This window comes from Melozone crissalis, unplaced genomic scaffold (genome assembly GCF_028551555.1).
Source record: "Melozone crissalis strain CALT ecotype California unplaced genomic scaffold, PUWL_Pcris_2 ptg000029l_1, whole genome shotgun sequence".
NCBI classification, from domain to species: Eukaryota; Metazoa; Chordata; class Aves; order Passeriformes; family Passerellidae; genus Melozone; species Melozone crissalis.
This window is the reverse complement of record NW_026535807.1, coordinates 16,677,120-16,694,302: the sequence shown is the minus strand read 5'-3', so window position 1 is coordinate 16,694,302 and position 17,183 is coordinate 16,677,120. Positions and strand designations below refer to the sequence as shown.

General features: G+C 50.0%; 1 protein-coding gene across 3 annotated transcripts in view; it reads left to right on the top strand.

Annotated features, from left to right (window-relative positions):
- Positions 1–16,735, top strand: part of RBM6 (RNA binding motif protein 6) — a 58,012-nt gene extending 41,277 nt beyond the window's left edge. For 2 of the 3 annotated variants that reach the window (XM_054281265.1, XM_054281264.1), the window contains exons 7-23: positions 303–377; positions 1,935–1,995; positions 3,452–3,520; positions 4,604–4,855; positions 5,353–5,513; positions 6,375–6,472; positions 6,955–6,997; positions 7,582–7,642; positions 8,583–8,674; positions 9,361–9,513; positions 10,391–10,480; positions 11,163–11,252; positions 11,859–12,131; positions 12,675–12,749; positions 13,342–13,439; positions 14,665–14,776; positions 16,437–16,735. In XM_054281265.1, the coding sequence (XP_054137240.1) occupies positions 303–377; positions 1,935–1,995; positions 3,452–3,520; positions 4,604–4,855; positions 5,353–5,513; positions 6,375–6,472; positions 6,955–6,997; positions 7,582–7,642; positions 8,583–8,674; positions 9,361–9,513; positions 10,391–10,480; positions 11,163–11,252; positions 11,859–12,131; positions 12,675–12,749; positions 13,342–13,439; positions 14,665–14,776; positions 16,437–16,562 (1,929 nt within the window). In that variant the 3' untranslated portion in view covers positions 16,563–16,735. The remainder of the gene's footprint in view (positions 1–302; positions 378–1,934; positions 1,996–3,451; positions 3,521–4,603; positions 4,856–5,352; positions 5,514–6,374; positions 6,473–6,954; positions 6,998–7,581; positions 7,643–8,582; positions 8,675–9,360; positions 9,514–10,390; positions 10,481–11,162; positions 11,253–11,858; positions 12,132–12,674; positions 12,750–13,341; positions 13,440–14,664; positions 14,777–16,436) is intronic. The other variant, XM_054281267.1, reaches the window with a different exon arrangement.
- Positions 16,736–17,183: the final 448 nt, after the last annotated feature.

Here is a 17,183-nt window from a genome sequence, read left to right as displayed (position 1 = left end):
ACAGCAGTTTCCCACTCTAGTTCTTTGTCTCTGCTCTTCCTGGGAGGTGGCAAGGCCTCTCCTGCCTGCTCCTCTGGAGCTAGCTACCACAGCCTTGTAGCCTCATGCTAGACCAGGGCACAGGCTGTTTCCCTCCCACTTTCATGGCAAAGCTCCAGCTAACTGAACTGGAAGACTTTCTCCCCCTTTCACCCTGTTTCACTTGCAAAGCCTTTAGGAACCAGAGCTTTCACCCCTTTCTTTGCCTCTGAGTAACCTGTGTGTGCTGGGCACGTTGGTCATTGACCCCCTTGTCTCAACAGGGAACTCTTACCATCGGTGGCAAGGAAGTGACCCTTGAATACACTCCCTGCCCAGAGTTCTGGCGCTGCAAACGTGTAAGTATGTGCTCAGAGCTACCTTCTGCTTCCCCTGCTGGCACTCCTGGCAGTGGCAGCTCAGAGGAGTTTGGATATTTGCTCAGTGGCCAAAGTCCCTCAGAGTCATTAATACCTGCCCTGGAGCTCTTTCCCCTTCTAAACTGTGTTTTTGCCTACCTTGTTTTAGGTCTCACCTCTGCATGCATATGGGTGTGGTACAGGTAGTCAGATTTAGATTTTTTTATGCACAGAGCAGCCTTGTCCCCATGCAGTGGTTCCTTTTTAAAATGTAGGGAAAATAGCGTGTGGATCCTTTCTCCTTAACAACCACAATGAGACAGTGGTTCTGCCAACCAGAATGGAAGGGGCTTTGCTCTGGTTCATGTGTGTAACCACCCCTCTGCCTCACACAGGAACCTGTGGTCTAGCTGTGGCTCTGGTAAGTGCAGCAGGGAAATGGATCCAAGTCTAGGCAGCATGAGCCAAGTCTCGTTCATGTTGGAACTGGTCCATTTTTGAGAAGGCACCATTGCCCAAGGGTCAGTTTATTCCTATGCCCTTCCCAAGGTTCTCCCAGTACAGGAACTTGTGGCTGCAGCAGGCTGGAGGTGATTGCAGGAGAAAGGACAGGATTATTGCCTGCATTCCCACTGACTACAGGCTGAGAGTTTGCAGCAGGACTTGAATGGGTTGGTTCTAGTTAGAGTCCCACCTTGTCCACTGGATCACCCTGGGCTACAGAGACCCTCATCCAGCTGAATGGATGCACTCAGCTGCAAGCAGAGCTGTTGCTCTGTGCCTCAGCTCTGCTTGCAGTGCTCTGGAGGTGGAGACACAAGTTTCAAGCAGTGGTTTCAAACAGCTCTCAGTGCACTGAGGTGGCTGCACTGTATGTCCCCACTGTTGCTGTGTGTAGCCATGGCCTGAAGGAGTTTTTTTGTGCCCCAGAGCATCCACAAGGCTTCAGTCATAGGAAGAAATTGCTATGAAACAAGAGCAATGCATTTGCAAAGAGCTTAAGGAGGAAGTCAGGGGTGCTGTGTTTGGTGAGAGCTGTGAAAATGGGGCAGTTGGCTCTCCCCACAGGGGCTCCAGGTGGGATAACCATCCAAGCCTGTACAGCTCTGCCTCTTGGTTAGCAGACACCTCATTATGAACTCTCCAAATTACATCAATGTCTACAGCTCAGATAAAGACTTCAGCACTGCTTGAGGGGTGAATTCAGGTTAGAGAATGCCAAGGTAACTTTGGACCCTTTGAATCAACATTGTGCCTAGCAGGGAGCTTTTGATCCAGCATCACTTGGGAGGAGGAAGAGTTCCATCTCAAGGACTAGTGAATAAATGTGTGCTCCATAGTTGTGTGAAAGCCCTGTTCCCAAGGCAAACCCAGCTGTGAGTCATATGAGCGTGTACCTACAATTCCAGCAAAGGCCCCTGCTGCCATTCCCCATCACTGTAACTTTTCATGGCTGTTACTTTCTGAAAGCACGCTGCAGAGTCTGGAATTCTGGAGCAGGTTGTACCCAGTGCCTTCAAAACACGACTTCCTCATGCTGTCCATCTTCCATTGCAGTGTAAGGTGTGTACTGTGGGCTACAGATCTTCCTGTTCCTATTGCAAGCTCCCAAGAGATGGTGAGTATATCTGCTCCCCTGAGCCTGGTCAGTTAAAAGTTTCATCTAACCTGACAAGTAAGTTTCTCTTCTGGTTTCCCATGGCATCCCTGTTGGTGGACTAGCTGAGGACTGTGTGGGAGGATTGTTAGTTTTGCTTCATTTAGACCCTTTTTGCCTGTCCACACTAAAGATGTTATATGCAACGGGTTGCTGTCAGGTTCTCTGCTGCTGTGAGGCTTGGTGGAGAAGTGTTTTACTGCCCACAGCCTTTCCCTCCTACTGTCTGGTATTGTCCTTTCATCCAGGGAGTTATAATTGTGTGTCCTCTGGCACTGTGAGCTGGTACTGCTCTCTGTGGGTGAGATGGCTTCCCCTCAACCCAACTTCCTTGGGAGATGCAGATGGTTTTAGTGTTACTGAGAGATTTAGATTTGCCTCACTTTTGGGACTTGCAGATTAGGATCACAGAATCATGGAGTCATTAAGTTTGGAAAGACCTCTGGAATCAAGTCCAACCATTAACCCATCATTGCCAAGTCCTCCACTAACCCATGTCTCTAAGCACCACACCTACACATTTTTTGAACACCTCCAGAGATGGTAATTCTACCACTTCCCAGGATAGCCTGTTCCGATGCTTGACCACCCTTTTGGTCAAGAAATTTTCCCTAATATCTAATCTAAAAACCTCCCCCAGGGCAACTTGAGACTCTTTCCATTTGTCCTATCACTTGTTCTTGGGAGAGGAGATAAGAGGTGAATCCAGGACTGGAATTTCTGAACTCACCTTGCTCTCTGTAAAAAATGTGTGATAGGAGTTCTCCAGGAGCTTCTCCTCACCCCACCAATACCTCAGATTTCTGGGGTGGGAGGGCACAAAAGCCAAAACACACTTCCTGGAGGAACTGATTTCTTTGGGATGATGGCTGTGCCCACTTTCTCCATCCCTGGGTGCAGTGCCAGGGGCTGCAGTGCCACAAGTGAGTCCTCCACCCTCCTCTGGCACTGCCTGCCATTCCAGCCGCTGTGTAAGCCTTGACTCTTATCCTTGAGCAGACTTCCATGTATTGCACTCCTGTCTCAGGCAGAAGGGCAGTACATCCACTGCTGATGCACAGATCTCTGTTTACTGAAGCCCTGTCCCTGTGGTTGTGTTTTCCATGTTCTGTGGCTCCTCCATCAGTGTTGAGAAGGCAGAATTCACACAGCTGGCCCACTGTAGCTGTGGGTTGTAATGAAACTGCCCAGGAGCAAATTAAACAGAGCCTTTAACCTGCTGTGAAGACAGATTGTGGTGAATGCTTCCTACTGGCCTGCTTTTCTTGGGAAAGGGTGCAATAAGATAACCTCTCTATGACTGGGTGAAACAAAGCAACTCTCAAGCATTTGCCGTGGTTACTGCAGCTTTGTATGAGTTCTGGCATGCTTTGTGACTGATGGGTGTGAAGTGGACTGAAGTGTGCCTCTCTTACAGGGAGCAGAGCAGGCCCAGAGTCCAGAGGTGGTGCTGAGGGAGAGGACACGTCGGCTGAGCAAGAATTCAGTAAGAGTTGCCCTTCCCATCTCTAGGGTTGTGCTCATGTCTGTGTGATTTGCACAGGCAGTTTTCACAGCTGCAGGTGTAAACTGGTTTCATGTGCAAATTTTGCATGAGGTTCTGTAGCCAAAACTCTGCACTCTACAAACTGCAGACAAATGAGTACAAGCCTGTCCAAGGTGAGCTGTGCTGGCAGCCAAGCAAGGCACTGTGCAGCTTTCCCAACAGTTGTGTGTTCTGCCATGCCGCCCACTGCCCAAACAGAAGGAGAGCAGGGACTGACTCTCAGGGACATTAAAGAGGGAAGCTTCACTGTGCCATGTCTTGCACCCTCATTTGCTTCTCTTTGTGGGAAGAGGCTTCAGCAGCAGGTGCTGGGCTGGTGGTATCCGCCTTTGCAGCCTCACAGATCTGGCTTCCCTTTCCAGCAGCGTTGGAAGCTCAGGTAGAGATCTCTTTTGCAGTGAAGCCAGGCTATCCAGGGGCCTTCAAGTGCAGAAACTAGTTGGGATTATGTTCTCTGAATGGTATAGACTAGGGGGGCAGGGTGTTCCCATATTGTTTCTGCCTCAGCTGTGGTCAGTAGGCACCTGATAAAATCTGTGACTGTATTATGGATGTGTTTCACTCAGTGGTCTCAGGGGGTTCTGAACCCAGTTTTCCTCTAGCATATAAACAGGGTGACAGTTCTTAGTTGATATTGCTTGGTTGTGGATGATCAGGAGTACATCATGGATAGTAAGGATATCACTGCCATCAGGGTTGTCCTGGATGTAGAAGGAATGTCTAAATCCATCCCTGATTCTTGTTTATTCAGGCAAGAGCCAATCCTAAAAGGAGGCCAAAAGCCTCTTGTCTCTGACTAGAAAAGTCCTGTAAAGCAGCCCAACACAAAACAAGGCAATGGAAGAGTGATGGCACTTGAACAAGCCTTGTGTCTGCCAAATGTTAAAGCAGTGGGTATGCAACAGGCAGTACAGCTTGGCTTTTTATAAGCAGCACTGCTGCAAGGGCCAGAAAGTAGGATAAAAAAAAAATACCTGCTGAAACATTCTTATGTGAAACCAGTTCATTTCTCCTCTCTAATAGCAGAGACAAAGCTTGAAACACCTGAGCAAGAATTGTCAGGTCAACCAGAATCTCCAAAGCAGCCTCTCCAGCCCTCAGTTCCTGCTCCACAGCAGGAATGTCAGCCTCAGGAACAGGAGCCAAGGAAGAGAGATGAAGGGAGAGAGCGTCGGCCCTCACAGGAGAAGAGAAGGGACATGGACCGGCACCAGGAGCCACCCTCTCAGAGGGAAGCAGAGGAAGCCACACCACCAGATGGTGGAGGAAGCAGAAGTGAGTGACTCAAAGACCAGTTTTGGATTCCTCTTGCTTGCACTCCATGAGGTTGTCTGCAGAAAGGGCAGCATTTCACTAAAACCTCTGGAGGCTATTTCTATGTTGTGCAAATCTGTGGCAGAGAGTAATGGAGGGCTGTCCAGCTCCAAAAGTGCTGACAAGTTGCCTTTAGGAAAATTAATTCAGGCTGAGCTGGCTTAGGGTGGTGCAGTTAACTTAGGACAGCTTCAAAAGCCTTTTGGGCCAGCAGTTATCCTGGGCTGAGCTCTGAGAAGGGGCCACTTTCTCCTCTCTTTTCTGGGAAGGAAAGGTTAGCAATTGGAGAAGGTAACTGGAGCATCTTGCAAAGTGGACAGAAAAAAACAAAGGCTTTGATACTCGACTGCAAGGAGCTCTGCTCTTGCTTCGAGTGGTTTAGTCACAGTAAACTTGGTTCTAAATTATCTTTTTTTCCCTGCTTTTCTCCCTGGGCCACGTCCCTGGCTGTCTCTCAGCCATCATGCTGAAGCGCATCACTCGGTTCACGCCCCCCGAGCTGATCGTGGGGCTCCTGGCCCCGTACGTGCGCCTCTCCACGTCCAGCGTGCGCATCATGAAGAACAAGGCCGGGCGCATGGGGCAGACCTACGGCTTCATCGAGCTGGAATCTCATGCTGTAAGTACTGTCCTGCTTTCACCTGCTCCCTCTGTTGGCATCTGGTATCTGTAGAGGTAAGGAAACCACAGAAATGCAAGAGATCTCTGTACTTGTGAGGCTGCTGTGCTGGAGTGAGTCCTTTCTTCTGCTTGTCTGACCAGGTACAGGGATTTGACAGACTGAGGTCTGTCAAAGGACACTTTGGAAATGAGAAGCATTCCTGACATTATGGGCCTACTACCCTTAAGGCCTTTGGCTTTTCCTGTAGAAGTAAAAAACGGGCTTTTCCTCCCTTTTCTTCTCAGCTGGTCCAGCTGTTGTTCTCTGGCTTTAGGAGTCAAAGATTGATTGTTGTCACAATCTGTGGCACTGATTAAGTTTCTCACCTCAGTATGTTTCTTCTTAGACACTCTAAACTTGAACACTTCTTGCATAGGTATTTGGTTTGCAGAGAACTTGAATCCAATTTGTTTGTAGAAGACAAGAATCTCAATTAACAGACCCTCCCATGTTGGAGGGTTCATATTTTCTCTGTCTGGGTGGCTCCCAGACTCCACAGCTGTTCTTTGATGTTGGTCCAGAGACTGTTTACCAAAACACTTTGGGACAGCAGCAGCCACAGTGCTGCACTGTCTGGCAGCCCTAGGAGAATGGTGTCCCCAGCTGGCTGCTGTAAGTGGTCATAGGACAAGCAGAGAACCTCACATTGCATTTATCCCTTTTGTCACATCCTAAATACCCTTCACTGACACTTAGACTAATATTTACTGTCGTGTTTCTTGTTCCTACTGAGCACAAAACATTCCTTTCTGGCAGACTGGATGTGTAAAATGTGCTGTTTCCTTCTCATAGAAAGAGACATTCTTTTTCCTTTTACAGGAGGCACTGAGGTTGCTAAAGATACTGCAGAACCTGGATCCCCCCATCTGCATTGATGGGCGTACGTTGGAAGTGAATCTTGCTACAGGGAGGAGAAGGTACTGACAGATGAGGCGGTGGGGTTGTCCTTTATGTGCTGTACAGTGAGGCTGGAACTCTGCTGTCAGAGCAGGTGCCTAAAGTTTGGCATGGGAATTAGCACAGATGTTTCTACAACCAAAAAATATGTTGGAGAAGTGAAGGCATTGAAGCTTGACAAGCTTCAGTGATTGAGCAGAATGGGATTAGTGATCATAATGCATCTTGTTGTCCAGCCATCAAATCCCATTCTGCAGGAATTAGTGGGTTCAGCTTTTTAAAAAACATGTGGAGAGATTCATCTTTGCAGACACAGCAGAGTGGAGTCATATTTCTTGTGGAGACAGTGGTTTGCCAAGTCTGTCTCCTGGGATGGACACAGTCCAACATGTGGCCAGAAAAGATGGTCTTTCTGCCTTTATTGGTCCTGCTGATCATTTTGAATATACTGAGGTTAGTGTAAAACCGCATTGCCATTAACTTGCAACCTTTATCTCAACAGGAATGACTATGGGGAGCACGGTGACAATTCCTACTATGGCCCGGTAGGTCTGCACCGCTTCCCTGCAGGTTGCTTAAAGGGAGGGAGCACTGGGGGGTGATGGGCCTGGCTCTGTCAGGCTTTTTCTCTTTGGGCTGCTGAAATACTGCAGAACATGTTTCAGCACATTTGAAGACGGGGTGATAATGCTCAAATGTGCACACTGCTGCTCTGCCCCTCACACTGATTATCATTGCATAGAAGTGCAAGTCAGTGCTGCTGGAGGAAGTTCTGGGCTGGGTTACTTGATGCCACACTTTACAGAGTGATTTCACTGATGACTGATCTCTTTAGTGTTTGTTACTAGACTACAGGACTCTTCCCATATCCTGGATGGGGTGAGGGCCTCTATACAGATTGCTATGAGCATCTTGAGCAGAGATCTCGTGCTTTGTGACAGTGTCCGTGTCAGGCACTGCTGACATCTACAGACACTGCTCTGTAGATGAAAAGCTATGTCTGCTTGTGCTCTGTTTAGGATGGCTAAATGAGCCCTTCTCCTGAACTTTGGGCCTTTTAGAGGGAGGAGAAGCAATCTGATGTTTGTTAAAGAGCCTCTGATCTGTTTGTGTTGTTCACTTACTCCAGGGCAGAAGGGGCATGAGAGACAGGAGGGGTGGCGAATCACAGAGACGCACCAGAGCACAGTGTAAGTTAAACTCTGCTTCACTCCTACTGTGGAGACTTTTCTTCCTTAAAAGGGCACTGACATGTAGAAATCAGCCCAAAAATATTTTTAAAGGCTAAGAGTAGGTTTGTTTGCTACACCCACTTGTGAGTTCCTTTGCCAACTTTGTTTAGTCACATTTTCCTATCTGATGATGTGTTTCTCTCTATTCTCACTGTGCGAAACTACATGCAGATAAAGGAAACTTGCTGCCTATTTTTCCTTGTTGTGGAAAACTGATGGGATAAAATCAGCCTGGCAGTTACTAGAGAAGACAGAAGAAAATTCATTTGATGCAGCAATGCCAGGAGCTGGAGGAGCACTCCTGATTGTTTTAGTGATTTATATATAGCATTTCTGAGGTCTGTCAAAGGACACTCTGGAAATGAGAAGCATTCCTGACATTATGGGACTACTACCCTTAAGGCCTTTGGCTTTTCCTGTAGAAATAGTTCACTCCCCTTTCTTCTCGGGAGCTTTCATGCACCAGTGGGGTGGAAGGGATGTGGGGGGTGTCATCACTTTAAACAGGATTGAGAGAGAACAGCTTTTCCTTGTTCACAGGAGTGGGTGGATGTAGATACTCATTACCCCATTCTTAGGGAAATTACTGAATTTCATGACCAAGTGTTGTGGTCTTGTGATCTCAGCACAGCTCCTGTAAATTTGTTTTGATATGGAAGTTTTCCCAGAGTCCTAACTAGAATTGTGAAAACTTATCACCCCTCTTACTCCTTAAAGAAAAGATTATGTAGGTCAAGGGATGTGAAGATAGTCATACCTCTCTTGCCAGGAGAAAAAAAGAATTCTTCCCCATTATTGATCCTTTCACCAGTGTAATGTTTGTTTGTGCTTTTGTCTTTGTAAAAGGTAAGTTCTGCTTTTGGAAGCCTGTGGTGCTAACTCCTGTCTCTCTTTTCAGCACCATCAGATGTGTCCACATATATTTATGATCCTGACACTGGGAATTACTATGATCCCATAGCTGGGACATACTATGACCCCAGAACTCAGGTGAGTGCATGGGAAGGAAGCTTTAAATGCAATATGTTCTCACAAACTGCTCTTTTCTGGAGGAATTTTGCAGCCATATCCTGAAGACAAGCCAGTGTAGGACGGTACAGAGGCAGCTTTGTGTTTTTCACCGTCTCCTGACCTGTGTGAAAGGGATGCGTGTTGCAAAATATCAACTTAATGAGAGGCTAGGAACCCATTAGCTGTGTGTTGATCCAGCTGTAGCCGCCTCTGGCCTCTGAAGCTCTGCCTTTGGAGAGTTTTTAGTCTGCTTTTCCTTGAGCAGAGTTAGAGGCAGAGCATCACAGCTGAATTTTGCTGTAGACATGTGATATGTGACTGTCTGTGAGAAAGAATGGACAGCAGAGCTCTGTTTTCATCTGTGGTGTCTTTGCTTCTCAACCCTAGCCAGCAATAGCTGTAAGGATGCCAAAAGAGAGCCATCATCAGAGATTTTCTGGGAATATAATCTTGTTTTCATGATGCTGGGGATGTCCATGCTGTGGGAGAGCAGGGCAGTGCTGTGGTACCTGGCCGTGCTCAGCTTCTCCCCCAGCAAAGTTCTGAAGCCTTTGCCCTCTGCAGTCCCTTCTTACTGTGCTGGTCTCCCCAGCTCAGCGAGGACAAGAAGCCCAGTAAGAAACCTGCAGGGGCTGGGCTAAGCCTGCTCCAAATGCCTCTTTCAGAGGGAAGTCACAATAGACCGGGAGCCCTCCCCACCCCCGACGGAGAGCAGGAGGCGGCGGCACGGGAGCCAGGAGTGGACAAGTGACAGGAAGGAGCCACACTGCAGGGACAACAGGGACAAAAAGGACAAAGGGAAAAGTACTTCTGCTAAGGTAACTCGCTCCAGGCATGACCTGACACCAGGAAGCTGAGGGAAGAGGTTAGAAAGTAGAGAGTAATTAGAGGATTCCAAAAGGAAAGGATGGTGACAGAAGACAGTGGGGTCAGCAGCTGGAAAGGAACATGGTGATTGTCCAGCCAGGGAGTAAGTTCTGGAACTTTTTCTCTCCTTAAATTAAATCCAGGGCTTCTCATCCCTTCCTTGTGATGAAGGATTCAGACACATCCAGGTAACTGAGACATGTTTCACTCATGCTGCTGAAAGCACCCAGCTGTTGTAATAGACAACAAAATACTGACAGAGACATTTAAACACACCCAGTCAGATGATGATGGATACTCAGCTCTCCCCTAACTGCAGTTCCTGCCCCTCTCCAGTCCCAGGACAGTGCCCTTCACTGCTGTTCCCAGTCAGCAAATGCCAGTGTGGGAGCTGCTGGTTGGCAGCAGCTGCCCAAAGTGATGTTTGAGCAGAACCCAGGGCTGTGATATTGACAGGACCTGAGGAATGCCAGGAGAGTTGCTGGAAGTGATTTAGCCACCAGTGCAGAAACGTTGTGTTCTTCCTTGCTTCTTGGTCTGAATGTGCTCAGTGGCATGACCAGCACTTGGCACCTGGGTTGTAACTCTCCCTGAGGCTGGTGACAAGCCAGCCAAGGAGTCACCAGGTATGGTGGCTTTCAGGGACACTGACCTAGGAGAAGCATGGTCCTGTCTGAATGGAGGGTAAAAGTATCTCCAGCAGAAATCATTCTGTCATTTTTCCCACTTGCCTGTTTTCCATAGATGCTCAGGAGTGGCTTCCTGGCTGCACTGTGCTCTCTGACACCTGTGTTACCACTGGCCTAATGCCCATCTTGGATTTTTCAGAATGAGCCTGGAGAGGAGCGATTCTTTACAGAAGATGTCTTCAAAAAGCCATTGCCTCCCTCTGTGAAGAAGGATGAGAGCACAGGCCTGGTAAGGTGTTAACACTTGTCTTCCCTGGTCAAGTATGAGTAACTCATGAGCCACTAAATTGGAGCCTGTCCAGGGCTCCAGCCCAATTCTCTGTAAAATGTGTGAAAGTGAAGCTTCATCCCAGCCTACTGTCTGTGCTGCTGAGCACACAGCTGAGTATCACAGGCTCACCCTGTGCAGTGCTGCCTGCAGTCTCTGGTGCCCTCTGTCCAGGATAAAGAGGATCCTGGAAACCCCACCATGCTGGCTGAGCCTGGCCATATGTTGTGCCACAGTCACAGCAGAAAAACTCAGTGTTGTCTGGCAGTGGAGGTGGCTTTGCACATGGTCTTCATGTCCTTTGTGCACACACAGAGCTGCTCAAATGTGACCTGGCCCTGCCCCAGCTCCTTCACTGATATGAGGCACAACTGAGATCACTGTCAGCATCACAGTGTAGCAGAGAATGAGAGTGGGGTGGGCTGGGACAGCATGGTGAGCTGCTGCAGCTGTCTCTGAAATCATGAGTATGGCTCCAGGGGAGCTCTGGATTCCCCAGAATGGGAATGTCTCCCACCAGAACCAAAACTCATTTCTGCCAAGCACCTGGTTTCCCTGGGGGCCTGTTTGAATGAGTGCTTAGCTATTGTGTGCTCTGAGTCCATGCTATGGCAGTCTCAAGACCTGTTCTTGACTGTTTCAGACTGAGACTGGAGAGGAGAAGTTCTCTGCAGAAGATGTCTTTAAAAAGCCTTTACCTCCTTCTGTGAAAAAGGAAGAGAGTGTAGCCCCAGTAAGTATCTCCACAGGATTGTGTTTTGACCTGTGTGAGCCTGGATACAGTTCTAGGGAGGCTCAGCACAGCCTGGCTGCAACTGTGAGTGCCAGAGGTGCCAGAGATGTTTCTCATGTCTCTCATGCCAGAGGAGGGAGTGCTGGGGATTGAAGGCAGTTTGTTTTTATAAGTCTGACCTTGTTTTGGGCTTCTAGCATGGGCACATTTGTTACCTGCATTCAAGCAGGATCTCACTCAGCCAGTCCTAAGGTAGAAAACTCTTCCAGCCACCTCCAGGCTGAAGAAAGCCAGATCTCCATTTCTAGAGGAAGTGAGTGTCAGCAGCTTGCTGCCAAACAGCCACTGCCTCGCCTGGCTTCTTGTGCTCTCAGGTGTGTGGCAAGTTGGAAAAGCCTGGCACCAAAGCAAGGCCTGTCTAGAGAGCAGAAGGGCTTCCACCCTGTGGTGAGAAGGGAAAGAAGCCAGCCAGCTCCTCTGTGTTCCCTGCCTGTGCTGCTGGGAACAGAGACAGGAGTCACGGGGAGATGGGCTGGGGAAGCAGAGCCCCGCTGGCCTGGCAGGCTTGATGCTACAAATTGTCACACTTTTCTCCACTTCCCTCAGCCCAAGGTGGTGAACCCTCTGATAGGACTGCTGGGAGAGTATGGAGGAGACAGTGACAATGAGGAGGAGGAGGAAGAGGAGGAGCAGTCCCAGGCTCAGTGGCTGCCGCCTCCCGCGCACCCGCCAGCACCGCGCGAGGAGCAGGCGCGGAAGGCCAAGGCCAGCGACGACAAACTGACTGACTGGAACAAGCTGGCCTGCCTGCTGTGCAGGAGGCAGTTTCCCAACAAGGAGGTGCTCATCAAGCACCAGCAGCTTTCCAACCTGCACAAGGTATGGGGAAGCTGGGGGCTGCCGTTGGCTCAGTGGCTTTGTGAGCTGTGAGGAAAATGCAGTGGTTGGGTGGGAAGAGCTGTGCTGAAATCGACACAGCAGCAGGCAAAGTTCCCCCAAAGCTCTGTTCAAAGCATTGTGTGAACTGCTTGTTCCTGCCATGGGAGTGCTGTAACATCAAGGTGTGACTTTGTAAGCTGTAGTGAGATAGCTGAGCCTTGGGGAGAGTGGTGTGCTGGCACACACAAGTGTGAGAGCACTTGGCACGTGCACCCCCATGTTCTGATGTTCTGTGCTGCCTTTGAGCTCTTGCTTTTGGGAGAGCCAAGCTGCATATGGGTTAAAATAGGACTGGTTGCCTTCCTTACTGCTCCAGGCCTGTGTGGGGGAGCAGGTGGTCTGGGCTGCAAGAGAGGCTGCTGTGCCTGATACAGTGCTGGTACAAGAGCATGCTGCTTTACCTGTGCTCCTTATGGGTGGAGCAGATGACCCTGACAGCTTGTGTTCTCTGCTTGACACTGCCTTCTGTCTTCCTCCTTCCAGCAAAACCTGGAGATTCACATGAAGATTAAACGATCCGAGCAGGAACTGGCGTATTTGGAGAAGAGAGAGCGTGAGGTGTGTCTGTGCTGGTGGGCAGGCAGCTGCTTGTGCTTCTGCACTGGGGGGTGGTGGTCCCAGGAGAACCCTCCAGTTATGTTCCAGGTGTCAGCAGGGATCCACACAGGCACCAGGCATCAGATGCCTCCCAAAAGTGAACTGTGGGCTCACTCTGCCCAGGGACCTGTAGGTAGTTCTGTGACTTCTAAGAGCAGATCTGGCTCCTCACAGAAGGCTCTGAGTGCGGTTTTGTTGTCCTGCAAGCCAGCACTGGGCTCTGGAGTAAGTGGGACACAGATTTCCGTCTAAAACTGATGAGGTGTATGGACTGCTGCTGCCTTGCCAGGGACAGAAGAGCTGTACCTGTCCAATGTTTGGAAGGTCAGAGCTGCTCCTGGTGCAGTAGCTGCAAGGCTGCAACAACAGGTCTGGGTCAGCCCAACAGATGGCATCTGAATAGAGCAAATGAATGTGGGATGTGAGCATTGTGAGTCCCCAGGACAGCCTTCCAGCCAGCTGAGCATGAGATGAGACCTGGGTGCAGAGCAGTCTCTTGCAGTGTTGGATCCTTCATAGCTCCTGTATTTACTTTGCCCTTTCTGTTGTGAAGGGGAGGCATAAAGACAAAGGAAATGACCGGAGAGAGAAATTCCAGCAGATGGATTCACCAGAGAGGAAGCGACTCAGATATGAGCGGGACTCAGAGAGGTAAGGGCTGTTCTGGGTGCATCTCTTTGGGGGTGCTGAGGCTGGGATGGGGTGTGTACTGCTGGCAGACCAAGGCTGGGAATTGTCCAGTGGGGTAGGTCTGCAAAGTAACAGCCAGACAGGCTGAGACAGAGCTCCTCAAAGTGGGAGCCTGTTGTGCTGCAGGACACGGTGGGGCTGGGGTGGAAACCATGGTTTGGGGCAGGGCAGAGAAAAGCTGCCTGGTGCTGGAGGGGTGAGAGGGGGTTCTGAGTGTGTCTGGCTGGACACAGAGAATAGAACACAGCCTGTTCCCATCCACCTCGTCCTTAAGGCACTTGCTGCCCTCCTGTCCTGGCATGTAGCCATTGAAAGAAAGAGCAAAGCTGTGTTTCATCTGTTCCCTGACTCAGAGGAACGCTGGGAGCTGTTTCCATCTCGCTGGGAGTAGGTGGAGGAAGAGAGTGCGTGCTGTGTGAAGTTCCCGACAGGCCTGCCTGCTGTGAGCTCGCGTGTTCAGTGGGCTGGGGAGCGGCCAGCCATGTGTTGAGCATGGAACTGGTTCTGTGCCTGTTTCTTCTGGCACAGCACCTCAGAAGGAGACCTGTCCTCTGTGTCTTGCAGTTTAAACATCCACATCTTCTCTTCCCTCTGTTTTCCTGGAATAGCTGTGGATAAACTAAAACAGTTTGTGCGCAGTGTCACCAGCAGCCAGAAAGTAGAAATTGTCTGGAGGAAGAGTCTTTTGTGCTGAGAGGTTTTCAAAACTATGGCTTTTGGATAATGGTCTTGGATGAATAATGAGGTGGGAGAAAGAGTGTCCGAATCAACACTGCATCTGTTGAGCTCCATGACCACAGCACTGGGAGACAGGAAAGCTCTAACAGAGCAGCAGGGATTGGACTTTGCTTTCATGCTATTGCTAAGTCTTTAATTAAGAAATACAAGCACAGAAGGCTCCTGGCTTGCTTACACTGTAAATATTTTGAAGCCTGAGCTCATTTCCTGTGCCCTGGTGTATTTCCCCCTGAGGTGGGACAAGAAATTGTGCACTCGGAGGTGTGTGAGCCCTGCACACAGAATCTGCCCTGGTGGTTTCCTTAGGCGGTGTGCTTCTGGCAAGAAACTTGGATATCCCTCATGAGAGACTGAAATGTCAATGAAGGTTCTATTAGCAAAGCTAAATATCCCTGGTGTGTGTTTGAAGCATTGCAAGACTGGACAATTGCTTCTGGTTCTTTTGCAGTGACTATGACCCAAGGCTTGACAGTAACAACAAAGGGAACCGAATGGTGCAGTCTCCGGGGTGGAAGAAGGGCTTTGGCCACAACCAGCAGGGCACAGCATCACCAGTGGAGGTGAGTCTTCCCTGCCTTTCAGAGCACATCACTGTCCTGCAGCCCATAATGTTTCCCAGGACAGCTGGAGGGAGTTCAAGTCAGGCTGCAAATCTCAGCACCTGCTTGATGGAATAATATGTGTGCACTGATGAACTTTTCAGGCTGGGAGGGGCTGCAAGTATGTTGGCTGTAGAACAGGGTTAGAATTTGTACGGATCTGGAGGTGTTGAAAATAGAGTAACAGTGAGCAGGAAGCGTGTGAGCATCTCATTAGTACCTGCTCAAGGCCAGGCTGGGGTTTGAACTGGTCACCAGCTCAGTTCTCTGCAGCAATGGGAGCTGAGGAAAAAGGTGAACCTCCCCTGGGGAGGTGTGAGCATAGCCAAGCCACAGGGCCCAAGATGCTCTTTGTCTGCACTGCTTAGCACTTGTGAGGCTCTTGCAGACTCTGGACATCAGAAGATAATACCAAGATACAGCACCTGACAAGGAGCAGAGGCCCATGGGCAAAGGATGTCAGGGACAGGCAGGGTCAGGTAGATCCTGCCTTCTGTGACAGGCTGGTCTCTCAGTGGACCTTTATTTACTGCAGAGGGTTTGTCAGAGACACAGCCTGGGGCAGAGTCTGCTCTGCCTTGCCCAGGGCCACACGAGCAGCGCTGTGCTCTGGTGGCAGGTCTGTGGCTGGCCAGGTGCTGTGGTGTCCACAGCTCTCTGCTGAGGCACAGGCAGCTTGGAGCAGGGTTCACAGGGTGATGTTCAGCCTGCAGTCAAGTAGATCATTAAAGCAAATATTTGAGGCTTTGTGACGCATGTTTGCTTAAGCCCATATACATGAGGCAAGAGTCCCTCTTCAGTGCAGACAGCAGGAACTGGTCCCAGCTGCTGCTCAGTCCTCGTGGTGAGGTCCCTGTGCCCAGAGCCAGCTCCAGCGCCACACTCTGGCAGGTCTGAGCTCCCATCAGGGCTCCCCCTCTGGATGGGGAGCTGATGAAAAAGCACAGCCCTCCTGCAGTTCATAGAAAGGCCAGAAGAAATGTGCTTGCCTTTCACTCCCAAGTCATGCTGGGCAAAGCCATGTGACCATGCCAGCCCCACACAACTCTGATCTCTTGGCCCAGCTGGTGAGGTCTCTGGTATTCAGGTAGGTTGGACTGAAAAACCAGAGAAAATTCCAGCCTCAGGCCTGCTCTCCTGGGCTAACTGCAGGCAGGTATTGCTGAATAATGCAGCTGCTGGCTGCAGAAGCCAGTCCTTCAAAACTGGTTGAAATTCCGAGCGAGGTACCAGTGCCCATGGGAGCTGTGTTAGAGAGAACAGCTGAGCTTGTGCCAATGCAGGCAAACTGCAAACAGCTCCCCAGGAGCCCAGAGCTTTTCTTTGCTTGTGTTCAATCCTGGCTCGCCCATGGCTGCCAGCGCTGCCCACCCTTGGCTGCCTACCTTGTCTGCTCCTCCATGGCTGATCCCTTTTGATTCTCCCTGGGCATTTGCTGGCTGCCTTTGCTGCCCACAAGGCTCTGTAGTTTTTCCCAAAGAGCTTTAGGAGGAGCACAGAGCGCTTGCTCTTCCTCCGCCCGCGGATCCACACGGGAGCAGTCGGCACTCCTGGAGCAGCCCAGGGAAGCTTTTTATTTATGGGAGGAGGAATCACTGACACAAGCTGTGTCTGTTTGCAGGCAGAAAACAGGAGGAAGGGCCCTGGGCTGGGGGCCCCAGGGAAGCCCCCCAAGAGGCAGTCCAACGAGACGTACCGCGACGCCGTCCGCAGGGTCATGTTCGCCCGCTATAAGGAACTGGAGTGAACGGTGGAGCAACCCCAGATCTGTCTCTCCTCTCTCTATCTCTTTCTGTGTCGTGTTCTTTTGAAGGTTTGGTCTTCTTCTTCTTTTTTTTTTTTTTTTTTTGGTTGTTTTTTGAATTGTTACAGGTTTTGCTGCTAGAATTTTTTTAATAAAACTGAAAATTTGTCAGTGCTTGTCTTGTGGCTAAAGTGGTGTGTTTTAAAAGCATGGTGCTTTGAAAGGTTCCCATTGTGTTTTGCTCTCTGCTGATGAGGTCACTGGGAGTTGCTGCTGTGTCAGTGAGACTGGAACAGGTTTGGTAGCTTGGAGACCCTACCAGTGGTGCCACTGTCCTGCAGTGTTCCCTGTTATCTCAGGGACAGATACCCCTGGTGCCATGTACTGCTGGGTCAGGGTGGGAGCTGGGAGCAGGAGATGGCCCAAGGCCTGGGAGGAATTCAGGAGCAGGAATGATCTCTGTGGGATTCATCTTGGCAACTGATGAGGTCAGTGGGGTTCAATTACTAGCAGGAGCTTAATGGCTGAAAGTGACCTCATTAGTGCTGGGGATTGTCTGGGCATTCCATGTGGGGTGGGCTGGATCTGGTGGCACTGTTGTGTGGGGACCCTCGTGGGGATATC